Source organism: Ctenopharyngodon idella, chromosome 17 (genome assembly GCF_019924925.1).
Source record: "Ctenopharyngodon idella isolate HZGC_01 chromosome 17, HZGC01, whole genome shotgun sequence".
Classification (NCBI taxonomy): domain Eukaryota; kingdom Metazoa; phylum Chordata; class Actinopteri; order Cypriniformes; family Xenocyprididae; genus Ctenopharyngodon; species Ctenopharyngodon idella.
Window position 1 is genome coordinate 9,934,459 of NC_067236.1, and position 27,057 is coordinate 9,961,515.

Below are 27,057 nucleotides of genomic sequence, written 5' to 3' on the forward strand. Positions count from 1 at the left end.
GAGATTTCAAATGTATGACACAAGTACTTTAATGACATTACGCCCTCATCCACACTCATCACAGAACTGGCTAAACACAGCTACAAAAATACTCTTTTCTACAAAATACTTCAATCTGTTATTTTAACACTTCATAACTGCGTTAAGCTGACGTTAAAAGATCCGGCTGCAACAGGAAAAAACAATTAAAACACCAAACAATAAAACAGAGAAAGATAAAAACATAGAAAGGTCACAGTAAATAAATACATTTTAAACAATGATAAAGATGTAAATCCGGTTTTGAGGGTGTGTCCATATGCGATATAATAATCTTTTACTTTTCTTGTATGAGCTTAAAAAGAGAAAAAACACCAACAGCAAGCAAGCAGTAAATTTACAGCACGTCCAGTGCATTATATACAGAGCTAATATTATTTACATACAGGACAGTTGATAAGACCAAAGTGATTAAGTCTTCGGGCTTTGAGAGTCATATGTGTTTTCCTGTGAGGAAAAAGAGAGGCTGGTCCTCTTTGGCGTTGGCGGTCTGAAACTCATCACTGAGACGAAACCGCCATTCGTCCTCCAGTTCCAGCCGAACTACAGTCTGACGTAGAGAGCTCCGGTTAGGACAGATCACACACAGAGTTGCCCCTGGAGCAGAAAAGAGCAAATACTTGTCAGTATTTTCTTTTACTCTAAATAGACAGACAAATAGATACATTTATTATTTATGTCCCTGGTCTTTACCTTTCAGGAACTGGAACTTTTTGAGGAATCCAGGAGACACAAAGGAGTCACAGAAGTATAGGAGGAGGCCACTGAAGAGCAGTCCTGTGGTGCTGAAGTTAATGGAGTGAGGTCTGGAGCTGACAAAGCAAACAGTCACCTGGGAACGGACACGAATAAACCACAAAAAGCTCTATTTAGAATCATGTTGAAGTATGCAGGAAGGTCACACAGTAGCGATACAACAGCAACACCATGGTACATTCCTTTAAGTACCATGGTATTACCATCTGGCACAACCAGATGGTAATTTTTTTATTTTTTGTTTTAATATGTTCCTCTTCTTATAATTATTGTTTAATATAATCCTTTACTTGCTGTGCGGTTTGTGATGCAGCTGCTGTCAGATCCAATACAGTTGGCTGCTTCATCTTTCAACAAAAGTTTCTTTGCAAACTTTCCATTACACTGCCTCGTTTACAAAATAAAACTCTTCGAACAGACATAATCTTCCGACTTGATCCGGCACGGCATTAAAATAAACTATGCACTTATTTAAGATACTGGGATCCTTCTAAAGTCTGTACAGAGATGCAAACAAGCTGTTTAAACTGGACGTGTCGAAGCAAACGTTCCTTCGCTCTTCCATTTGTCCTGTTGTCGAAAGACTCAAGTGTGTGGAGTATGTCAGAAACCGAACACACATCTGTATACTGTATCTAGAGTAGACAGCGTCAGTGATTATAATGGGTTCTATTTGCTTTTGACACAACCGTTACATCCAGTGTAGACAAATGTCAGCTGTTAAGTGACTGCATGCCAGTGGGCGGAGCCTATGGTGCAATGATGTATAATTATTCGTTGATGTCTTGCTCTGGAGGCAGTCATATGCAAATGTATCCCGCAATATCAAAACGAGCCATTTTTGGAGCTTGATTAAATCAAGGCTTTGTTTATAATGAGAAGTATGTTTTACAATATGAAACTTGCAGGAGGTTTTAATGGTACAGAGACCACTTATTTGTCAAAAGATCAAGGCAAATTTGATTTCTCATGTCATGGCCCCTTTAAATCGCAGCCTTTGTGAGTTGATAATTGCACTAAGCCATATCGCGATTACGGTTTTATTCCAATAAATTGTGCAGCCCTACATTGGTCTACTATGGATTATTTTTTGGTAAAAGTACAGGTATTAGTAAGTACCTCTGGGCCGAGGTTCAGGTAGCAGTCGACAGAGAGGACTGGGTGGCTGTAGTTTTGGGCGCTGAGCGGGAAGAGGCGATGGCTGGTGTGTTGGAGGTATTTCTCCAGCAGTAGCTGAGCTGGTGTGGCCAGGAACAGGTGCTTGCTGTCTGGAGCACAGATGTACTGAGACGGCTGGATTGTGGTGGGGACATCTGTCATCTGTAGAGAATTCAGAAGAACATCAGAAGAAGATTGTTTTAGTAGTTGCATGATTTTTGTCATAGATCTATATAGTAAAATGGTTCTGGACGCTGGCTAGAAACCTACCTTAGTCTTGATGATGAAGGTACCGTATCCTCCAATGGCGATCTGCTTCTTCATAACACTGAAGTTGTTGAACCTGCAGATGAGGAGTCCTGCACTGTGGGCACGCAGGTTGAAGTCCACATCATCACATGTGAAACTATTGTGGAGAGAATAAGGGGAAGATGTGAATATTTGGACAATAATGGAGGAGAAACCAACCAAATTAGTCGGACATACTAAGAACTCACCGGTTCTGGTTGTACTGCACATTCTGTGTGAGGTCCACATTAAGTAGCAGGAAGTCATGTAGGTGTCCACGCGAGAACGGCTCTTTCTGCCGCCCGGCCTCACCTCCACGACTGGACCACTTCCTCATCCCACATAAGCCATATTGAGTAATATCTGGAGAAGACTCCATGTGCTGAAGAACCTGTTTCAAGGACACATTTCTTTCTGTCCCTGCGGTACCGCTGAAAACATATAAACACACTACTTCAGAGAGAGGGTGAATATAGGGATGAATCCAATATTACAATTCTGTTCCTATACTTTCTGACCCCATTAATTTCCATAAGTCTTTTTTGATGACAGGATACTTTTATTTAACATTTTTATTTAAAAATTGTAGTTAATTTATTTTTTAAAATGTATTATTATTATTATTATTATTATTAAGAGATATTTCTCCTAAAAAGTAATTTGGAACAACTAAAAATTAAGTAGCTAAAAATAATAATAATATATATAATTAATTAAAATAAAATTAATAATAATAATACATATTATGCTAATAAAAAGTAATTTCTAAAGTAATTTAAAATAACATTATATATATATATATATATATTATATTATATTATATTATATAGTTTGTAAGTTTGATCAAGTGTAAAATTAAGCACCTTTTTGGATCAACATCAACACTGTTCCACATGACACAGGAATCATCTGCGAGGATGATGAAGGGCCAAACGTCTTGTGGCCGATTTCCATGCTCCACTCTCCGGCTCCGCTCTAACTCCAGGTTATGATGGGAAAGCTCTTTAATCAGAAAATGAGCTGCTCCTGAGAAAGTGGGAGAGAAGGCAACTTTATTAAAGACTCACTGACATCAACAGATGAATTAAACAGGATGATAACTGGTGGTTACCTATTCCAGCTCCATTGAAAATAGTGGGCAGGACAAGCATTATATGGTTGGGCCAGTATTTCTTGTAGACGGCCATCTCGTACTCTTTAATCACTAGAATGTGCAGGTGGGCGGCTCCTTCCATGGCATGATACAGATTAAACAGGCCGTGCTCATGGCGACCGGTGGTGGGTGTAAAAATTGGACTTTTGATAGCGTCGGGATTCTGCAAACATCAAATCTAGCTTTAATTGTTGTTGTTTTTATTACTCAATTACATAGTCTGCAACTAGTCAAGCTTAGTTAACTAAACCTTTTAGAAGACATTTACTAGTATGTATAACGAAACTATGAAGTGAAAATGTTATGTTCATCATGCACTCATGGCAAAATTGGCCTCTACTAGTTGACTACTAGTCTGTACCCAATCAGAAGTAAGGGGCAGTCTCATGCTCTCCAACTGGCCTCCTGACTGGCTGAAGGAAAAGTAATGCTCTTTGGATTTGGGAATGATGAAGTAAAGCTGGATTTCCTCTCCCAGTAGAAGGTGAGAGAAGGTAAAGGCATGCAGGGTGGACTCGTATAGCTGCAAACAGAAAATCAACGTCCCAAAATATAATCAGACCAAAATGCACACATTATAATATAGATTATGCTGTTTAAAGCCAAAAGATAAGGGATAATGTACACTCAGCTGGTCATTATTGCCAAAATTAACCCCGACAGAGTGATCAGAATCTCAATGCTACTATTGACCAATCAAAATCAAGTATTCAAGAGAGCTGTCTAATAAAGTGTATAAGGACTCACTTGATACTGTGGATTGAAACCCATATACTGGTGACACTGCTCACAATGATGGTACGTGTTGTATGCTGCATATTTAGAAAGTTTTATCCGTGCCGTTCGCCTGCGTAGATACACGTCCTCCTGCCTCCTGGAGTGTCCATCTAAAGCAGTAAAGACAAAACAAACTATTTTAATGATACTAACCAACTTAAATGCCAGAACTACTACAGCAGGGCTCAACTAAACCATATATGATTGTCTTGATGGTCTCACCATCTGAATTCTGAGTGAAGTCTGGTGAGTAGACAGTGCTAATGTTGTCGTATTTAGGGTCATGGATGGAGTAATCAAAGGGCATCTCTCGCACAGTGTCTGTGTTGGGCCACATCGCAGCGGGCTGATGATATCGCATCAAATCTGTCTCGCAATCTGGAGAAAACAAATATTAATCATTTCACTGATACCTATAGGACACAAAGGCATATTTAAGACTTCAGTGCATAAGAATTTAAATATAAGGAATTCACTGTCACAAAATGTATAAAAAAATATTTTAGAATACCGGAACCGAATTAAAGTTCATTAATGGTTCTTCATTAATCTACAGTGTGAAACAAACAGTGAGACCAGTGTGGACTGATTTTTGAACAATTGACTCTTTTGAATCAGTTCTTTTTAGTAATTCAAAAACATACAGCACGACCAGCGTAGTCCGATTCACAAATAAATGATTCTTATGAGTCTGTTCTTCTCAGTGAATCAAGACCCAACACCATGAACAGTGAAATCCAGATGATTCCTGAATGAATAACTCTTATGAGCCAATTCTTTTCAGTGAATCAAACGCATGATTAGAGATTCCTTTTTATTTCCATCCCTAATACTTACTGCAGTTGATGTCCTCCTCATCGTAGATGTCCACCTCCATCAGTCTGATCAGCATACGAGAGAGAATACCAAGGAACTGCAGATACGCCCCAGTCTTTCCTACCTGAACATGCAAAACAATAGCCATTTTATCCCACCAGTCTAATACTGACACTGTCATTCAGTGTTCCAGACTATTGTTTACCTGTGGTGGCCCACTTAGCAGCAGCTTTCGTGGGTGGAAGTTATCAGTGCGCCCTTCAGCTCGATTACTGCTGTCCATGTGGTGGGGTTTAGGGACCGTCCATTGGCGATAGTATAGCGACTGCTCGGTGCAGGTCATCATCTTACTGAGGAGGGGTCTAAAGGAGCTGGCCCACTCTACTGAAGAGTGAGGGAGGAAGGAAGTGGACTTGGGCAGGCCACTGGAATCCACAGTGGTGATGAGGTCGTAGACAGCCTTAGGGAGCAGCACCACAGGTGGGCGGCTAAGATTGCACGCCCAGGAGCAGTTCTGCCGTAGAGGAGAGGCCCGTGTGGACGAAGAGCCGGATGAGGTGGATTTGGATTGCCGTCTCTGGTTGGGCTGCTTTTCTGGATCCAAAGGAGTCCAGTCAGACTGTGGGTGTTGAGAGCCAGCTGGGGAGGCCTGGTTACCCAGTCTAGGGAGATCGTTGTTTACTATAGACCACCAGAGAGAGGTAAGGTCAGTGTAAGAGAATCCCTAAAAATACATGCTGCAAGTAAATTTTGAATTCACCAGTTTTGGGAACCATTCCGGAAGCAAAACTGCAGATCACTGCCGCAAGTCGCAAAACAGACCCATTTCCCTTTATTATTATTAAAGTGAAGTTAGGCATTCCACTCAGGATATCAGTTTATTTGATCAGTTATTATCAGAAAAAAACTGATCATTTTTTTTCCAGGATGTTTTTGGAGTTAAATTGAAAGAGTGATACAGTAAATTACAAACAATTGCTCAAAGAATTGCAAGCACTTTTGTTAGATTTTACTAACAACCCAAAGTGTTACGATTAAAAGACAAATACACAGGGATATCTGGGTGCAGGTAACAGTACACATTGTTTATTTACATATACTACCAACATTGTGACAATAAAAAGCTGGTTGAAAAGTTATCCTTTGATTTTGATATTTCGATATTGATTGATCCATTATGTTTTGAATTATTGGAAATGTCTCCGAAGAAAGAAACAGTTCTACCTATGTGGACATGCAGTCATTGAGGTGGTTAATCTCCATTTCCTCTTACATGAGGTTTTGGAGGACAATGAAGAGATGCTGGGGTCTTGGGAGAGAATCCTCTTCCTCCCAAAAGCTATGCTGAAGACTGTGTTAAAACACAGACGGCATGAGGCTGAGCTGACTAATAGCTTGATATTCTTTTTATCTATATGTATGTTTTGGGTAGTTGTGGGTGTGCCTTGACCATGAAAATGCCTGTCTAATTTAGTGTATAAATGGTGCACACACTCTCATAACGAAATGGTTTATGCTCAGTTTAGTATAAACTTCATGTTTTCTGGCTTTGCAATACTGACCATCCACCACAACCTCTTCCTCCTCATTGTCAGTGCTGCTGAGTTTTTCAGGGTCACTCTCAGACAGGTCGCTGGGTGCATGAGGTCCATGCTGGGTGTCTTGTTTTGTCTTCATTAGGTATGCGGCCAATCCCAGCTCCTGCTCTAGAGTGGTGCGCTGCAGAGACCAGAGGCTGATAACACGTAGGTCACAGTACTTCAGAGATCTGGGGACAAAGCAACAACATGGTATAAACAAAGTACAAACTAGGGTTGCATGGAGATGTGTATAGATTTATAGCGATATTAAAATTTGGGCTAAAAGCATTGTAGCTCTGCTTGACATTTTGAACCTAATAAAACACCAAATAGCCTTTGCTAGTAAAATAAATACATAAAATTGGGACAACTATTTTGAAAGGGACCTCAAATTGCCACAGGTATTTATTTTTCTGAGGTCATGTTGACCTCTGTACAAATTCATCAAACCATTATATGGGCAAACAAACAAAATAGATAAGAAAGCTTAAAAAGGCCAATTTCATGATTCACTGAACAATTTGCAGAAACTACTCTTAAAGGATTGTCGTTTTGGTATATGAAATAATAAAAGAACATATTTAACAGCTGGATACATGCCTGTAATGCCTAAAATTTTACATAAGCAATTCTGCATATAGCCACAGGCCAAAAAAAAAACTAAAATATGCAAAATAATAATATGAGTTTTACTTGGGTAAAGACTCTCCAAGTGGATCCATGCCGGTTAAGATGAGGATACAGGGTAAAGCCTCCAGCTCTAGATATGTCCGAGGAGCCCAGTCCGGGTCTAAGATCTTCAGCCATACCTAGAGACATTTAAAGAGCAAAAGGACCCACAATTTAGGGATATCAAGACAAATATGGCAAGAATAAATGACACAAATTTATTTCTATTTAAAAAACAAAGAATAAAAAGTAAATACCCTCAGTTGTTCCAGGAAGTGCTTTCCTACAGTGAGAGCAGAGCATGGATCCCCTAGGATGATTTCAAACTGCTTGTGGAGGCCGAGTCTGTTGCGGACATGGCATAGGCGCTGGTGGGCGAAGACAGCGAGAGCTGGCGAGGGGATCCGCAAGAGCAGCATGTGACCATGATGGCTGGGACACCGCTGGGATGTGTTGACAAGGCACTGCACCATCTCCAGAGTCTCCACTGAGATGTGCTTCTGCAAAGCCTGTAAAGCCTGGCCACCTGCTGTTGCCATCAGGGCCAGAGAGTAATGCTGGATCAGCACATGGGTGCGAATCACTGCACTGTGTAGTTTTGGGAACCTGAGGAAAAGTAAGGAGAGGGGTTATTACAAAACAACATATTTAGAGAGCACTGAGGCAAAAGTTTAGGGTCAGCAAATTTTTAAAGGGTTAGTTCACCCAAAAATGAAAATTATACCATGATTTATTCACCCTCAAGCCATCCTAGGTGTATATGACCTTCTTTCAGATGAACACAATCAGAGATATATTTAAAAATATACTTGTTCCTCCAAGCTTTATAATGGTTGTGAATGGGGGGGCCACATTTTGCCAAAAAAGCCACAAAAAAAAAAAAAAAAAAATCATAAAAGTAATCTAGCTCCAGGGGGTTAATAAAGTCCTTCTGAAGTGAAGCGATGAGTTTGTTGTAAGACAAATATCCATATTAAAACCTTTATTAACTATAATAACTAGCTTCCGGCAGACAGCCGTACAGATTGTTTTTTATAATAGATGGATGATTTTTTTTCCCCCTCAAGATTCTTTGTTTATTAGAAAGTTCAAAAGAACAGAATTTATTTGAAATAGAAATCTTTTGCAAATGTTATTTTACTGCTACTTTTAATTTATTTAATGCCTCCTTGCTGAATAAGAGTATTCATTTAAATCTTACTGACCCTATACCTTAAGTGTATAAAATGTACATTAATTAATAGCTGCAATATTAAAAATAACACTGAAACATACCTCTCCTCGAGAGCAGCAGCCATGCTTTCAAACGAACTGTCATATCGTAGCAGAGGAAGGCCACTCCCAGAGCGGGTCGTCTCCAGCAGCTCAGATACACCAAAGTACTTTGTCTTCTCGTGATAAAAATCCACATCCTAAGTGAGAAAAACAGTGAGACAAAATCAAAAAGTTCTGTGGTTGTGATTAACCTATATAAATGTGATTCCAAGAGCTTAAATTCCTGGTTTAAATAGATAGTATGTGATGTTCTTACTTTGTTGAATCCAGAGGGCCAGTGGATCTCATTGTAAGGGCTGATGCGTGTGTACTGAGTCTGCAAGGTGAAGGGGAATGAAGTCACATGGAGTGTGAGGATGTTGGGAGCATCTCGAATCTGCCTGCAGTTCAACAGTCCATCCACTAGTCCTAAGTTGGAGTCTCCTCCACTGCACTGTCCACTGCCATAAGAATAAAGATACAGCGATTGTTTTACCAACAGACAAGCAAAGAGGATACTAAGGTTCAAAGAGAATCATGGGAGGTCTGATACCTGCTGATGTCCCAGTGCGCATGATCATGCACCAGTATGAATAGTGTATAGGGGTTCATTTTGGATTTCTGAATGAGGCTGTTGATCTTTCCTACTGCGCTCTGGTTCAGCTTTACCACGTACTGCTCCGCCTCCTTCATCGACAAGCAGTCTTGGTTCAGCCCCAACTCCCGTAACACCCCTGGAAATACAACAGCAGGAAGTGAGATCTATCTACGATATATAATATAATTCCTCAGTGGGATTTCCCCAAATCTGCGACATGAAAAAATGTCAACAGCATAGGAGACTGACAGGGTAGAGAAGAAATTGTTGAAAAAAGTTATTTTTGTTTGTTTTTGCGCACAAAAATTATTCTTTTCGCTTCATAACATTAAGATTGAACCACTGCAGTCACGTTGATTATTTTAACGATGTTTTTACTACTATTCTGGACCTTGAATGTAGTAATTACATTGCTTTCTATGGGAGCTAAAAAAAACTCTTGGATTTCATCAAAAATATCTTAATTTGTGTTCTGAAGATGAACGAAGATCTCATGGGTTTGGAACGACATGAGGGTACTTAATGACAGAAATTTCATTTTTGGGTGAACTAACCCTTTAACTTCACTTAAAGAACTAAAAAAAAATATTAAACTAGTAGTTTACTGAGAGTATACTTCAAAGTGTACTTTCCTCAACTAAAAAGTGGACTAGAAGTTTATAACTAGTATAGAACAGTATAAACTAATTGTGTACTCATATTTGCTACTGTTACCCTTAAAAGTATACTTTTATATACTAAAAAGTGTGCCAATTTAGTCCCAAGAGGAACTGCAATAGTATACTTAGTACAAGCAAAGTCCCTCACTTGGCGGCCATCTTTGAAACACCTCTCGGGCATGCAACTCCTATCTCTTTGAATGGGGAAACATCAAATTCTCCAAAGCTGTTTGCCAAGCTTTCGATTAAATTTCATATTTGAAATCACCAATGAAATCTGACAACAACTGTCTCATAATTTTTTTTTCCAAACGCTCGAATCATGACAAAAAAACTGTATTTTTTAGGCTGGATCAAGCTAATGCGCAGACCTAAATGCGCGTCTCTTGTGCCTCATTTCGGAGGCGCGCATCTGACTGTTTCTATAGAAACCGGTGCTTCTAACGGCCGCTGCAGTGACGCGATGACTTTACCAGTCGGCGATTGGCTCTTATTTTGAAGGTGGGACTTATTCCGCCATATTGCGTGTTACACATTCTCCCATTCAAAACAATACGAATGACATGTCTTGTGTTATTCTATAGTCTTTGGTACAAGTAAACAACAAGTACACTGATTTAGTTTACTTAACACATAGACCTCCAGTTTCACAAAGCTTAGGATAGTTCTAGACTAAAATGCATGTTTGAGCTGTTTGAACTGAAAGCAACTTGCACTGACATATCTTAAAATATGTCACTGCCATTGTTTTGTCTCAAGATGCACACCAGTAATGCTTTTTTTGTAAGGGTGCAGTAGAGGATCATGGATAATGAGTGGCGGTACTCTACCTGAGTTCCACAGGTGAAGGACGACTTGATGAAAGGTGACCTCTGAGGGCGGAACGCAGATTAAGAACTCGACCTTGTCGAAGGAACCGAGGTCCAGGTTCTGTGTGCTGGAATCAGCGATGGCACAAACGTGTGAGAGCAGCTTCCGTGCAACAGCAAGCTGAACGGGCCGAATCTCGTGCCACTCCACAGAGAATTCTATAGAAAAAGTGTTAACACACCTTACGCTGAGGGTATATCTCACATTAAATTCATACTTGGATACTTAAAAGTCAGTCTCACCGGCACACTTGGGTTTAGGACTGCCTCCTGATAGTTCTATTATACCAGAATACTGGGAGGTGTTCTCAGGACTAGCTTTCTCCAGCAAAGCCTCCACATCTCCATCTGATAAATGGTATAGAGGTGAATTAAACACTGAATGGGGAAACTGCCAAGGTGAGATCCATGTATCAAGCCAGAGGTCTTACCTGGACCCAAAGAACTGAAATAGGACCCCAGCTCTGCAGCCATCCCAGAAGACAGTTCATGGACAATCTCTCTCACACAATCACTGGGAGAGAGAAGACTCTCAGCTAGAGCACGAGTCTGATGCCTCCCTGTGTGAAAACGTATATATATATTATACAATTACCTTCAATTCTAATGGCTGATATGGTACCACTATGCATTTCTAGTCTAAATACATTAAAAAATATATCTACTATTATAATTTGGAAATCTGTAACCCACAAACCTGTCACCACCACACATGACTCTATTTCCTGGCTCCTGTTCATGCAGATGATCACCACATAATTGGTCTGTCTCAATCTGCCATCCACCAGTCTGTGAAAGGTGTCCTCCAGCGCTTCGGCCAGAGAGGGCGCTGTGTCCAGCACCAGAACTCCTTCCCCGCATGAGCTGGTGGCCAGTTTGGCCAGCCAGGGGAGCTGAGAGGGAGTGAGGGGCTGAGCGAGGCAGGGAAGAGGCGATGGAAACTGCGTATGTGTCTGCTGATACTGCCGGATCTCCGTCAGGTGTGACTCACGCCAGGAGCGCATGAAGATCTGCTCCAAGTCTTCCATCAGAGGAGCCTGGTCAGGTGCTGTTATAACATGATAGACAAATACACTTACACATACTGCTCATACACAAATAATTAACTGAAATTTTTTTATAGTATATAATGTAAAATAAGCACAGTTCCAAAATAATGAAATATATTTTTAAATATAGTCTTAGTCTGTCAACTTTTTTTTTTTTTTGCATTTAATTCTGCATTTTTTTTTAGCAGTGTCAAAGTTAGTGTTAAATTTCAGATATTAAATATGTTTAATGCGATAATGTTGAGCACACTTACTGAATTTAAATATTATAAAATTTTGAGATTAAATACGGTTATTTCATTATGTTGATAGCTGTAGTTTTTAACTGTAAGCCAGTGTCATTTTAGCATTATTTATATACTATTTAATAATTATTCAATTTTTGTTTCTCTTCAGCTTTATACATCTAACATTACTCTAAATAGAGGGATTTCAGTCTTTATATTTTTGCTTAAACAGTAAATATTTTTGGTAGAAACTCATCATATAGGGGATATCTGGCATCAAAAAGTTTACTATTGGACATAAACTATATGGAATGTGCATGTATACATGCACACTGAAATACTGTTGTTCTCACCAAGCTGCACTAGATAGTAGACAGTCAGCAGGATCAGCATCTCAGTGGAGATGGGCTGAATGGGAGCAGTGCCGTACTGCTCGTAGACGCGGGGGAGGTTTTGGGAACTGCAATAGCATTTCTGAAGCAGGCCACTCACCAGCACGTCCCCGAGGTTCCCACACAAATGTGGCAGTGTCCCGTGCCCTACAGAAAAAAAAAAAAAAAAAAAAAAAACACGGTGTAACTGATCAGCTGGCCCAAGATAAAGAGGCGGGAACCGCTATCAGGACACTGCTCACAACACACGGTAGACAAAACAGGCACAAACCACTGAACATACACTGAACATGCACTGAACACACAAAAACATTTAGAAATCTTACCTTTAAAAATGACAGGCCGTAGTCCACAAGTCTGGAGTAGGTGATCAGGCACTGTGACAGACTCTCCCGGCACAAGTGGCAGAGAGGACCCCATAGAAAAACACCCAGATACCCCGCTGTCAGCTGAGGACAAACACATCCACTCTTGATATAGTTGATGTAATAGTGTATCAACACTCACTTGACTTATGTGGTCTGAGCGCACACACATTAACACATCCTTAATAACCACCATCCCAAAATCAATCCCAATACAAAATCTCTTACGTCAGCGGTTCCCAAAAAGTCTGCCGGGGGGGCATGGGAACTTATATGTTTTAAGGTCAAATATGGATGCAAAAAAACAAAAACAAAACTAAACAAAACACTATTACACCAAAATAAAATAAAAGTACATCTTTCAATTTGGTATATCTCAAAAATTTCCCTGGTAAATAATATGATGCAAATGAAGGAGCAGAAATATTGTGTCTGAATGAAACCCAAATACTGCTGCCCACTGATCTTTTAATGATCTTACAGTGCACTTCAGGAAATATCCATCCCCCACACCCACCAGGAATCTGGGCTCCTTATTCAGAAGGACAGATTCCTTCACAACACAAGAAGCGGTAAATGAGGGCAGTGGATTTTATATCAGTAAAGATATGAATGTTTCTACCTGATTTACTGCCATTGGCCGTGCTGTTGGGAGCAGGTCTGGGGGTGACTTCTGTAGGAGCAGAGGATTCTGGGGACCATCCCTTGTGTCTCTTCTTAGGAGGCCCAGAATTTGCCATGGAGCCTTGAAAAGCAGCACAACTGGTCAGTGGTCAATATGACTAACAAAAAAGTAGAAGAGAACGAACAAACAAACAAACAAACAAACTATATCTATCTATCTAACCCTCCCTCCATCCATCCATCCATCCATCCATCCGTCCATCCGTCCATCCACTACACTGCTATACAATGTAACTTCGAGGCTTCTAAAACTTTTTTTAAACTTTCAGACAAGTCTTTGCCAAGCTCACATTAAGGTTTACCTTGACAAACTTTCTTTTTTTTCCTTGTTATTATAAAAGCAATGGAATGTAAACTTGTTTTAAAAGTGGGTTTTGGTGTCATAGGAAGTGATTATTATGTTACACATCACACAAAGTGAAACAGGAAAAAAAAAAGGGCAGATGTGTTAAATCCTAATGAAAACCAACGCATCAGGAAGGAAGTCTCACATTTTACAATGCAGACAGAGAGCAGGAGAGAGAAGGGAAGAGACTTTACAGCACCACTTTATAGAGGTGATAGTCAGAGAGTGTTGAAAGAAAAGAGAGGGATTTTTTACAGCCCCAAATGCTGAATAAGGACAGACACCAACAACAAAAGAGGAGGAGGAAAAGGCCTAGACAATACAGCTGCCTCTTTTTAAAGAATTTAAACATTTCAAAAGAGGGGCTCTCTTTCATCGGAGGTGTGAAGTCTAAAGGGGGGATTAGTTTAGGGACTGCCCCTGTAAAATTGAGGTTTCCTTTTTCTCTGAAATATAAACATTAAGTGAATAGTGACTGCTGGATAGTGAGGGGAGGATTACCTATTACTGTGGGCCTTCCAGGGCCATTGGCCACTATTCCAGGCTGTGGCAGAGGCTGCTGGGGTCCAGGAAAATGACTGCCGTTGGTTATGGGAAGGGAGCCCTCAGAAATATGGAGATGGGTGTTCAGATCTGTGTGATGGGGACAGGGTAAAATGTATCAGTATAAAGATAAAAGAGATTCTATTCTTGAAAAAGTAAATACATTCATTGGACATTATGAATTTAGCAACAATAATGTAAACTTATTCTATCTGAACACCCTGTTTGTTTCCTACCTGTGTGGTTAATTGTGTTCAAGGCAGAGTGCACTGAATTGGGAGGCAGGTCAGAGGGTCCATGCCCTGATTGTTCCTCTGGTCCAGCAGCTACATTATAGACTGCATGTCTCATTCGGCTGTCTGCACATAACATGAGAAAAAAACAAAGTAAACCTCAGTAAAACGCATATCATAAACAGATCAACACTAAATTGTCAGCATTTTTGTTTAGGAAATGTAAACATATAGTTTATGATAATGTTCAGTTTATTATAAGCGTGTGCTGCAGTTATTTCATCCACCACTTTAAATGCTAAAGCTCTTTAAAGCCGGATTAATTCTGATTGGATGCCATTGGCTGTTATCGTTTATCAGCTGGAAAATTCCAATGACTTTGTTCCTCTGTGTAGCTGTGGTGTGGACTTTCCTTTTTTCATTGAATTAGAATATAGCTATAGTTATCGTTATAGTTATCCTCCTGTGAACAAGCATTACACTCATTAAGGCATTCTATTGGAAAAAAAAAATCTCTGAATATGTGCATACACTGCCAAAGCTCTTTGGCCCAATGTTAATGTGTCACCATGGTAGCAGTGAGCTAGATGTGCTGGCCATCTGGACTGTCAGACTGAGAAGGCAAGCGCTGGTGAATGTGTCAGGGTGACCCAAGATGCTGAACAGGGTCAAGTTAACCCTCATGCTAATCACTGGTTGTCAATAATCCATGCTGATGCTACACACTGCTAAAATAAGATGCCATTCAACAAGATTACCATAAAGTAGAGAATGGTACCTTCGTCATCTAATAATTTCTGTTTAATCTTACCTATTCTTTTCCAGCAGATTGGTGGTCCTTTGACCAGAATGCCCTGTGCATTTCTGAGCAGGTGGTACTTTAAGTGCTTCTGCTTCTTAGGCTGCGTGGTGAGCTTCAGGTTGATGTGATTGGCAAACTCAGTGAAGTAGCGGAAGCCCTTTTCTCCACAGCCCATGCAGTTCCCAGAGAAACCTAGAACAGACAAGACATCCGGTAAATATCTGCTTTTTGTGGATGTCTTCAAGTGCACAGATGCGGTCTACATTCCTTGGGGACCAAGATCAGTTATTTAAAATAGAGACATAGTAGACAGTACTCAGCTGAGCGCCTAGTTTCCATAGCCACAAACCATCACTGGGGGCAAAGGGTGCCGAGTTGAGTTTAGGGCCATAGAAACCCAAATTAAAGGGATAGTTTGCCCAAAAATGAAAATGTGCTGTTAATTTATGAGGTGGTAGTCAGAGAGTGCTGAAAGAAAAGAGAGGGATCTTTTACAGCCCTCCTTTTACAGGTGAACTTCGTTCTTCAGTAGAAGAGTAAAGAGATGAAACCGTGGTCCTCTGTGATTCATATAATGGAAGTCAATGGGTGCCGCCACTTTGAGATTCAAAAAAACATGCAGACAAAACAAAGATTATACTGGCTGCTTCTGATGATACATTGAGGTCTTAAAGGGTTAGTTCACCCAAAAATGAAAATTCTGTCATTAATTACTCACTCTTATGTTGCTCCACACCCGTAAGACCTTCGTTCATCTTCGGAACACAATTAAGATATTTTTGATAAAATCCGATGGCTCAGTGAGGCACTGACAGTAAGATAATTAACACTTTCAAATGCCCAGAAAAGTACTAAATATATATTTAAAACAGTTCATGTGACTACAGTGGTCAAACCTTAATGTTATGAAGCGACGAGAATCATTTTTGTGCGCCAAAAAAAAACAAAATAACGACCAATAATATCTAGTGATGGACGATTTCAAAACACTGTTTCATGAAGCTTCGAAGCTTTTCGGATCTGTTGTTTCAAATCAGTGGTTCGAAGCACGTATCAAACTGCCAAAGTCACTTGCTGTCAATGCAGTCCTCACTGAGCCATTGGATTTTATCAAAAATATCTTAATTTGTGTTCCGAAGATGAACAAAGTTCTTACGGGTGTGGAACGACATGAGGGTGAGTAATTAATGACAGAATTTTCACTTTTGGGTGAACTAACCCTTTAAGAAGCGAAACGATCCGATAATTTTCACATTATTTACAGCATTTTTACCTCTAATCCACGGCCTTGGCAAACAGCCCTGAGCGTGAGCTTTCTGTCGTGTAATGACGTATGCACGGGAGCGACCTCACATGTGAGCTGATGCTGTTTGTTTACCACAGAGGGAGGACTGTTTCACTTCTTGAGACCTCAGTGTATCACCAGGAGCCGCGGGTATTAATTTTGTTTTGTCTGCATATGTTTTTTTGAATCTCAAAGTGACTGCACCCATTGACTTGCATTATATGAATCAGCAAGGACCACGGTTTCAGCTAAAAATTACTGTTATAAAAATTACTTCTTTACATTTCTACTAAAGGAAAAAAAGTCACCTGCATCTTAATTAACAGCAAATTTTCATTTCTGGGTGAACTATCCCTTTAAAGACCTAAACATGTCTCTCTGGCAAATGAAAATGTGGTCACACAAGGTTGGGGTAGCCTGACCCTAAGTCAGGGCTTTCCTATTTTCCACCTCTATTTCAAACTCTGGCTCTTTTTTATAATGTAGGGTATTCAGATTCTGGTTCATCAGGTTCGCTGTGTCTTACCTAAAAGTGCATTACGTCCACATTCATCAGGGAGAAAGCGCAGGTCCACTGCACACACCAGAATGTGATCAGGCACACTGGGAGATTTTGCGCCGACGAGCAGAAATCCAGGAGGGACTTCCAAAGACTCCGTGGCCATGGACGACAGCCGAAGGTCTTTACCTGCCTGACAGAAACCTGACAGAAACCAGAAATACAGTGCAGTCTGGTCACCATTGTATCAGGACACAGTGACTCTATGAATGTACAGATCATCCATCAATAGTTTGAATGGCTATAATGTACTGACTTATGGCATAAATAGTCACTACTGATCTGCTCTGTTACATATGGTTCATATGATCTAACCATCTGTAGTACAGGATCCCTCTGGTGGAGGCTTCATCTGATATGGGATTGGAGGGCTGTTTGAATCTGAGCCATCCTCTTCATCATCTTCCTCATCTATGCGACCTGTTGGGAAAAAAATAAAATAAAATAACTAACTACATAGAATTAAAATAAACATTTAAGAGCTTTTATCACTTAATGCTTTGTCACAGCATGTCTGGTTAGGTAAATGATATAATGATAAATGCTATAATATCGAGATATGATAGCCTATCATATCGATATAAGCACCCCCACGTTTAAGATACTGAAAACATCAAAACGAATCAAGAGATGCATTCTAAAGAGTCTGATAGCACAGAAGACAAAGAGAACTCACCATCATGAGAATAAGGCCTTTGCTCTGCCTCCAGGTACAGCTGAGAGAACACAGGTCTGGGCACCACTGTGTTGGAGCGCAGTGACGCCTCTATGGAGTTGTGCAGCACTTCCTCAAACCGTGTGCTCTGAAGGTGTCCTGTATACGAATTCCCCATGACCTTTAATAGAATGGAGAGAATTTGTTGTATAAAAATTAAAATGGCAAAACAACAAAAAATGTATGCCATCATTTTTCTATAAAAGTGTTAATAAAGTTTATAGCCGTCATAGTGCCATTTTTGCAGTAAAAAATTCATTCCATGATAAACTTGTTGTGAATTGTAATTTTTGAAAGAAAATGAATATATATAAAAATTTACAAGGAATATATCTTTTTCTGACACACACACACAAAAAAAAAAGACTAGAAAACAGCTGTTACACAGAGGTTATTTGAGGACATTTGATTTTAACTGCACACAAACTCATATAAGCTGATCTGATGTCAGTGACTCATCAGGCAATCACCCTCTCTCCGTGGTCAGTAAATATGATTAGCACAGAAAAAACTGAGCTCGAATCATTTACAACAGGCTGTGCAGAGAGCCAGTTTCCCCAGGATAGTGGATTTTTGTAGGGTGTCCAATTTGCAACCTCATAAAGTCACCATGAGCCAATGTCAGGGCATCCTGACCCAGACTGACAGAGAGAGAGAGCGAGAGAGAGAGAGAGAGAGAGAGAGAGAGAGAGAACGAGAGAGAGGGAGAATGATCTATCACTAACAGTAAACACAAAGTTGGAAACTGGGAAAGGCTGCGTTCACAGAATGAATAATGCATTTTATAGATTTACTCTTTTCATTAGAACATTGTGTGAGGAACAGACTGAAAGTTATGGAAAGCCTTGACATATGCCCTAGCTTTTGTTTAATACCAATAAAAACATTTTTTTCATTTAGATCTTTTTACTGAATAAGTTGATCCAGTTCACAAAACTGGTTTGAAAGACTAGTTCACAAATCAGACTGATCTGGGCTGTATTCCTCAAAAGCATTGTAAGCTTAAAGGAACACTCCACTTTTTTTAAAAAATAGGCTCATTTTTCAACTCCCATAGAGTTAAACAGTTGAGTTTTACCGTTTTCGAATCCATTCAGCCGATCTCCGGGTCTGGCGGTACCACTTTTAGCATAGCTTAGCATAGTTCATTGAATCTGATTAGACCGTTAGCATCTCGCTCAAAAATTACCAACGAGTTTTGATATTTTTCCTATTTAAAACTTGACTCTTCTGTAGTTACATTGTGTACCAAGACCGACGGAAAATGAAAAGTTGCGATTTTCTAGGCCGATATGGCTAGGAACTATACTCTCATTCCGGCGTAATAATCAAGGAACTTTGCTGTCGTACCATGGGTGCAGCAGGTGCAATGATATTGCGCAGCGTCTCTCACAAATGTCTCCATGGTTGCAAGGCACCTCCTTGTGCAAGCAGGGGGTCACAGGCGCTGCGTAATATTATTGCGCAGCGCTGCGTAATATTATCGAAACTCTTTGGTCATTTTTAAGCGAGATGCTAACGGTCTAATCAGATTCAATGAACTATGCTAAGCTATGCTAAAAGTGGTACCGCCAGACCCGGAGATCGGCTGAATGGATTCCAAAACGGTAAAACTCAACTGTTTAACTCTAGGGGAGTTGGAAAATGAGCCTATTTTCAAAAAAAGTGGAGTGTTCCTTTAAGTAGAAGGGAGAGAATTGGTGCCAATGATTTCTACAATCTAGTTAAGGTGTGGTCACATTAGTGAAATTTCATCGTCCATTGTCAATAGTGTAGTGATGCATGAAGAATCAGAAGTCAGTTTCAAACCAAGCAGTTTTCTGTTGGTCAACATTACAAATTCGATTAACCAACTTGAACACGAGTGAAATCTGTGTGGGGAACGTTTTAGCCCTTATGTGAAACTCCAGATCGCATTGATTTCTTATTGAAATGACTGGATTTTGTCCACGAAATCTCGCAGAACAATGGTAAGACTACACATTATTAGAAAAGCAGCCTTGGTTTGCACATTCAATTCACAGACTTGAATCAGTCACAATAGTTAACAGCTCACAGGAGGAGATTATCAGTAAACAATGACTTAAATTTCAGTCTGTTAAAAGAATTAGTTCATTTCAGAATTTAAATTTCCTGATAATTTACTCACCCCCATGTCATCCAAGATACATTTATGTCTTTCTTTCTTCAGTCGAAAAGGAATTAAGAAATTAAAGAAATTATTAAAAATAAATATATCCATTTAAAAATGGACCACAAATGCTCGTCTTGCACTGCTCTGTGATGTATTTTTTTTTAAGAAAATGACCAATTGTTTTGCTAGATAAGACCCTTATTCCTCGTCTGGGATCGTGTAGAGCCCTTTGAAGCTGCACTGAAACTGCAATTTGGACCTTCAACCTGTTGTACCCCACTGAAGTCCACTATATGGAGAAAAATCCTGGAATGTTTTCCTCAAAAACCTTAATTTACTTTTGACTGAGGAAAGAAAGACATAAACATCTTGCATGACATGGGGGTGAGTAAATTATCAGGAAATTTTAATTTTGAAGTGACCTAATCCTTTAATCACACAACTTTAAAAGTCATGAAATATAGACTATTACTGGTATGGACCATTTTTTATGGTGTGTTTGAATCCTTTTTTTTTTTAAGCTTAGAAGCATCAGTCTTGACTCATTGCAATTACATGGAAAAAAATGACCAGTAAAGTCTTTAAAATATCCGTTCTGTGTTCCAAAAAAGGAAAATAATCTTATGAGCTTGAAAGATGAGTAAATTAAGACTTTTGATATTTTGTATAGTAAGAACTATTCCTTTAACGTCTACTTTTATTTTATGTGTAGGTAGGTATAAGACACTAGTGAATCTAATTTGCCCAATTGTGTGAATGGCAACACACTGAAGCCACTAATGAAAAAAGCTCTGGGGCAGAAAAAAAGCGCCTTGGACATAATCCCCTTGCCTTTAAATGCTCTCTGCCATATGTTCCTTCTCTCAGGCCCAACACACATCCCACACACTGGGAATTCACAACACGGTAACACCCTAAAACAATGAAGAAGACCAGCAACATGTCATATAAACATCAACCAGTACCACCAATAAAACTTTTATAACTAGAAAGTGAAATTCACATGCTCCCATTATGTTGCTAGCCAGAATCTGGATCTTATGAAAAACAACCAAACAAACTTTTCTGACTTTTTTTTTTTTTTTTAGCGAGTCAGGAGCTGTGCTATTGCCCCAAAAAACATATTAGCATTTGAGCTGAGGGGGAGAGAACGGCAGTTAAATAAACAAATGCTAATGCAGACAGGCTCTGCAGATAGTCAAGGAGATAAAAGAGCAAGCGAGAACGTTCAACAGCCCCATCCTCCCAGACAGAGCTTCCTTACAGGGAGGTGACGAGGTCTTTCATCTTTCCCGGACTCCCCCCCAAGACAACATCACCCAACTATTGTGTCTCTGTTTATGGCCTTCTCTCTTACAGACAGTCCTCTCTCTCTCTGTCTGTCTGTCTTACCTACAGATCTTTCTGACACTCTTTACACTGCACTTCAAATGCTGAAGAATTGGCTAGAAAATATCACCGCTGAGGGACATTTGTCCCCTCAATTTCATGTTAAAGCTGGTTCACACTGGTCCAACAAACACCACCAGGTTTAACACACCGACCAAGAAAACCAACCATTGGACATGAATATGTATGAGTGACAGGAAAGACATTTATAATGGTACAAAACATCTCTATTTCAAATAAATGCTGTTCTTTCGCACTTCCTATTTATCAAAGAATCTGGAAAAATATATATCACAATTCTCACAAAAATATTTAGCTGCACAACTCTATTTAACACTGAATAAATGTTTCTTGAGCAGCAAATTAGCATATTAGAATGTTTTCTGAAGGATCATGTGACACTGAAGACTGGTATAATGACTGCTGAAAATTCAGCATTGCCATGACAGGAATAAATTATTAATTTAAATTACTAAAATACTATTTTTAAAATATATTAAAATAGATTTGTAATGCAGCCTTGTTGAGCATAAGACACTTCTTTCAAAAACCCCTAGTAAACAATGCTTGGGACAGATGACGGGCCAGTGCTGCATCATCACGAAAGTTTAAGCCTTGCCAATATAAATATTTAAGCGCAAGAAGATGCGGAAGTGAACTCAATTCATTACTTGCACGCTGTGTGGAAAGTTGTGTGTGCACAAACATCTTAAGTGCGCATCCAGAAAGCTGTGCAAATACTGAATTGAACTCTTTCACGTCTTCTTACACTTGAACGAACATATTCACAAAAAAAAAAAAAAAAAACTCAAAAACGCCCTTCTCGGTGAGTATCCTAGTAAACATGGTCGGTTATGACTTAAGTGAATATAAACAGTAGAAAAAGAAACCGCATGTATATCAGTATCAGTGTATTGGATTAGCTAGTGACAGCAGCCTAATAAACCTGCTGCTGTTTGTGTTTTTAATGTTAACCAAACAACAACAGACAAAGAAAAAAATAATAATTTATATTAGTTAGGCTAGCAGTTTTAGCCGTGGTATCGAAATTGGAATAGAAAATTGTGAATATTCACTAGCATCTAAAATTTTGGTGTCATAACTGCCTGTTTTTGCAAAAACAGTTTCATGGCCAGAAAAAAATATTTATGGCTGGTAAAAAAAAAAAAAAAAAAAGCATCGGCCATTGGCTGGTGTGGCAAAAAGTTAGTTTTAGGCCCTGTAGATAACTCTGGTATTTTGGCAGAAAATATTCTTACCATTGTAAGTTTTTCATAAGGTGTTGTTTTAGAATTTTAGCCTAATATTTCACTTTTCAAACAATCACAGTCTAACTATTCTAGAAAACTCAAAATTGAAAATTGCACATAGCTCTTTACACCGGTGCAAACCACATTAGAGACATTTGGACAAACTATTTGTATCTCTTAAAATGGGCATCTGAAGAGCTGAAACAGAAAGAAAGTGCTACTTTTACTACTTTTTTCTTCTCTATAGAGGATGTAAGAAGGGGTTCGATGGCTTTTAAGACTTTTAGCCTTGGGAGTTGTATGTGTAAGTGGGGGCTGGGGTCATTCCATGCTCCTCACATACAATAAAACCGAGCAGACGACTAGGAGAAGAGTCTGAAACAGAGAGAGGAAACTCATTGAACGTTATTGTTGATCAGGGAGTGGGTGACACAGCAGGTTTCTGCTTTGCCTCTGCCCACTGTCTATCTCTACCAGCACGCACACACACACACACACACTCCTGCGTAAAGCTCGCCGCATAGCAACAGGCCAAAGGTCAGGGCTGGCAAACAATGTTTGGCCAGTGCTTTGATGTGCTCAGGCATGGTCCAGCCAGAGGCTCAATGGACACAAAGAGGCTGAGAAGGGCAGTCAGATAGCACCGCTTCATTCTTCTCATCACCTTTAGCCTTTGACCCCTGCACCCCTGCGAGAGATCACATTTCAAGGATGGCAAGTCGCATTCAGACAGGTCTTTTTGTCCAGTCTTAAGGCGTGTTGGGCAACTGCGGGAATAATTTGTTCATTTTCAGCAGAAAGAAGCATATATTACTGGATAAAAATGAAGATATCTGGTAAGTATCAAAGCGTGACGCTTATCATATAGCAATGGGCTGAGTGTCATATTCACAGGACCTGTACACAGACCACCTGTCCTAAATAACCTATAATCAATACCATTACACTTCCATCAATGGCATCAGTCCTACTAAGTCTAACTGTGATATGTGCAGAAAATACCCCTCTGGCCCTGAATGTTGTGAACGTCTGGCTCCCTCCTTGTTCTCACAGTCCAAACACCAGCTGTTCCCACCAAAAACAAGCTGCACTTTCCTATAACAGTGCCTTAATAACAGATACATGTCATCTTTTGACAGCTCAAGTAATTGGTCAGTCCTGAGTTTCAAGATGACCTTTGTTCAGATCACCTGAGGCTCTTGTTACCAATTTCTATAATTACTACCTCAGTCTGACAGACAGTTTGCACTTTTGCAGGCTGTAAAGGCTGTTTGCTTGTGACAGAGCTTGTGATGAATAAAGGCTGTCTCTGTCCAAAGGGCTGAGTTAGTTTTCTTCCCAGTGGTTGAGTAGTTTTTTTTTTTTTTTCAACATACATTTATGGCAATTTGTAACTATTTTACATTTTGGCGAAATGGTGGCTAATTCGTAATTTATAGAATCTAATTTGTCATTTTTCTGCTAACGCACCACAGACGTTTAAGTTTTGGGGTGGGGTTAAAGGTGAACCTTTATGCTTACTTTTTTTCTAGAAACTGTATTTCATACACAAAACATAATAAAAATCACATTGTATGTATTCATACAGAATCACCACCTTATAAATACATTTTCTCAGGAGATTGGGTTAGCTTTTGTGTAAAACATACTGATATATGAAAGCTTCATATATCATAGAATTATCTGAAAATATATAATGACAATATAATAAGTTTTATTTATATAGCGCCTTTCCAGGGCTCAAGGACGCTTTACAATGTACATTTAACAAGGAAGAAATAATACTACAAAGTAGACAATGATGACAAACAATAGTTAGAAAATACAGTAAAGGAACATTATATAACAATGTATAAAAATGTAATGTATTCAATGAAGCAAAACTACTAAGACAGGCTGTCTAATGTAGACATGCTACATCTACTCAAATAAATCAGGGAAAATGACAATACGACTACAATATTATTAAAAGATCAGTCAAATTCAATATGTCAGCTTGATCAGACACAAGTGGGAGAGTGACAAATGACATATTCCTTCTTCCTAATACAAGCACACTTCAGCTCTCAAACCTTACTGCAAGCAAGGATTTTCCTTCATAAATATTGTTTAGTGCACTATTGCTGCTTGGATATTGGTATGAGTGAATTTATTCAATTTATTATTATTTATTTATATCTGTTGAATATTGTGTTGTGAAGCAAATGGTGGTGCTTTTACAGCCAATGTTTGTCCTTGAAAGAAAAGAAGAGATAAACTGTTTGTGTTATCTACAGTGGGAAACGGAGGGAAATCCAGCAAATCAGAGGATACATTTAAACATTCTGCTCTTTCACAATATAAACAGAGCGTACTATTCATATAGAATAAGAATAGCAATACCTTTCTGATTCTTTCAGCAGTTATTTGTAATTGTAGACACTGTTTAGAGATAAATGATGCAATACAACATGTTTAATGTAAATAATCATTACAAAGTTTTAAATAGAAGGAGTCCTGCTGTCAGAAATAACCTCAATCACATTATGTTCAGCATGAGACTCTACAGGGAATTAAACTTGAGTGCAACAGGTTAGTTTGCACTGTCAACATGTAACACATTGTCCTGATCGAAACATTTAATAAAATCCTCAACTGCAAATCAATGACAATATTGCCATTAACTTCAAAACATTCATGTTGCTTATTAATTACATTGCAGATGTTAATGTTTTATCTTTGCATTTGATAATTAATCATTTACATAAATGAGATTGACTTTATTTCATTTCTCAATCAAAAAGTTACATTAGTTATTAGTTAAAAGTTATATTATAGACCAGGGTACAGACTATAACAAAAAATTACCTTTATTCAAAAGTCTTTGCAGTCTTTAAAGTCTTACTATGGCAGAGTATTTAAGTGTATTTAACGATTATTTTCAGTGGAGATGTGCTGGGATCAGAGTATGAATGGCAACAGCATTCTTTCCTATATATTTACTATAGAGCAGGTAATGCAATAAAGCGCAACATACTAAATGCAAACACAAACTTACCGTTAATTGACTGGGAAAGCACTCAGATATTCCAGGGGAAACTGACTGGGATCGGACTGTTCATGTACATATCTCCAAGATGCGCGATTCAGCCGACTCCGCTGAGCACAAGCGGTCAGCCCTGCTGTGAAAATGCCCGTGCCCGCATGTGATGATTTTTTTTTTTTTTTTTTTTTTTTTTACAGCGAACAGGACACCCCTCCCTACTTGTGTGATGGTATCGCCCCTTCATCGTCTTCTGAGATGATTTCGCCCCTTCAGTCTCTGTAGATGGTTTCACCCAACTTCACCGTTTGAGCGGGATTCTCGGACTATGGTAAAGGCATTTATAGAGTTAATGGAAAGAAACTGACAGGTGTAATTTTAACACCAGGTAAGTTGCCGCTTTTTATCATAACGCATATAAGTAAATAAAATACGCAGTTCACAAATGCATTGTCTCAGTGTTGTTACTGTGGTAAAAACCATGAGTAATTTTCCTAAGGACTGGTGAGCTTAACTATTTATTATGGACCAAATAAAAGCAAAATCAAAACAATCATACTGAGACTTTGTTGTGCTGTGCTTTTTTCCACTTTACATATGTAGATGGAGGTCCCAGAGTTTTACACAAACTATATAAACAGACCAAGTTGTATGAATTTGTAATTTATCAGTTCAACAAGAAGACTGATGTGACAGTGAATTTTATACAACGAGCACGTATACAAACATGAGTGTATCATTCAGCTCTTTATGGCCATCTGCTGGACAAATTGAATTACAACACCATTTGTGTTTAGGAGGTTGGAACCTTTTCTTTTCTTTTCTTTTCTTTTCTTTTCTTTTCTTTTCTTTTGTTTTCTTTTGTTTTCTTTTCTTTTCTTACATAGGTCCAACTGTATAACCCAGACTTCAAGTATTACCACTTTACGGTACATATAATAATAATCATTATATTGAAAAAAAAAAAAAAAAAAAAAAAAAAAAAATATATATATATATATATATAAATATTCTGTAAAACTCTTCTTGTGGTGTTATCACACCCAATCAATATGATCACAATATTATTGTGATATTAATAATATCACAATTACAATATTACCTCAGCGTGTGAAACAACAAAAAACACTATACACTAACAGTTGGACCCCATTGACTTGCATATTATTATTTTTTTTCCGTACTATAGAAGTCAGTGGGGCAAATTAACTGTTTGGTTGCCCATATTCTTCAAAATATTTTTGTTTGTGTACACCAGAAGAAAGAAATTCATACAGGTTTGGAACAACTTGAGGGTGTGTAAATGATGACAGAATTTTCATTTTTGGGTGAACTATCCCTTTAACCATTCACAGAATATGGAAACCTGTATATGGAGTTAATGACTTCTATCATACGTTCCCTCTTTTCCACTCGTCCGGTGACAGAATTATTAAATTGACATGA

The 27,057-nt window shown here is 38.9% G+C and overlaps 1 protein-coding gene across 1 annotated transcript; it reads right to left on the minus strand.

Moving 5' to 3' along the window:
• greb1 (growth regulating estrogen receptor binding 1) lies at window positions 1-27,050 on the minus strand. The gene is made up of 32 exons (XM_051869095.1): window positions 25,627-27,050; window positions 17,778-17,937; window positions 17,417-17,521; window positions 17,069-17,245; window positions 15,267-15,449; window positions 14,459-14,581; window positions 14,181-14,312; window positions 13,272-13,394; window positions 12,611-12,733; window positions 12,246-12,431; window positions 11,314-11,664; window positions 11,048-11,176; window positions 10,860-10,964; window positions 10,578-10,775; window positions 9,044-9,224; window positions 8,768-8,951; window positions 8,512-8,648; window positions 7,494-7,842; window positions 7,261-7,376; window positions 6,550-6,755; window positions 5,193-5,668; window positions 5,009-5,111; window positions 4,394-4,549; window positions 4,142-4,281; window positions 3,756-3,917; window positions 3,353-3,557; window positions 3,105-3,267; window positions 2,451-2,672; window positions 2,224-2,359; window positions 1,915-2,115; window positions 733-871; window positions 1-636 (listed from the first exon to the last, which is right to left on the minus strand). The coding sequence occupies exons 2-32, from the start codon at window positions 17,932-17,934 to the stop codon at window positions 473-475; spliced, it is 5,532 nt and encodes a 1,843-aa protein (XP_051725055.1). The 5' UTR covers window positions 17,935-17,937; window positions 25,627-27,050; the 3' UTR covers window positions 1-472.
• Window positions 27,051-27,057: the final 7 nt, after the last annotated feature.

Excerpts from the sequence above, each read along its gene's own strand:
- greb1 (XM_051869095.1), bottom strand. The coding sequence starts at position 17,934 with ATGGGGAATTCGTATACAGGACACCTTCAGAGCACACGGTTTGAGGAA. Across the intron at positions 14,313-14,458 it reads GAACACAATTAACCACACAG|ATCTGAACACCCATCTCCAT; the intron begins GTAGGAAACAAA and ends CCCATCACACAG. Across the intron at positions 5,669-6,549 it reads GGAAGAGGTTGTGGTGGATG|TAAACAACGATCTCCCTAGA; the intron begins GTCAGTATTGCA and ends GGTGGTCTATAG.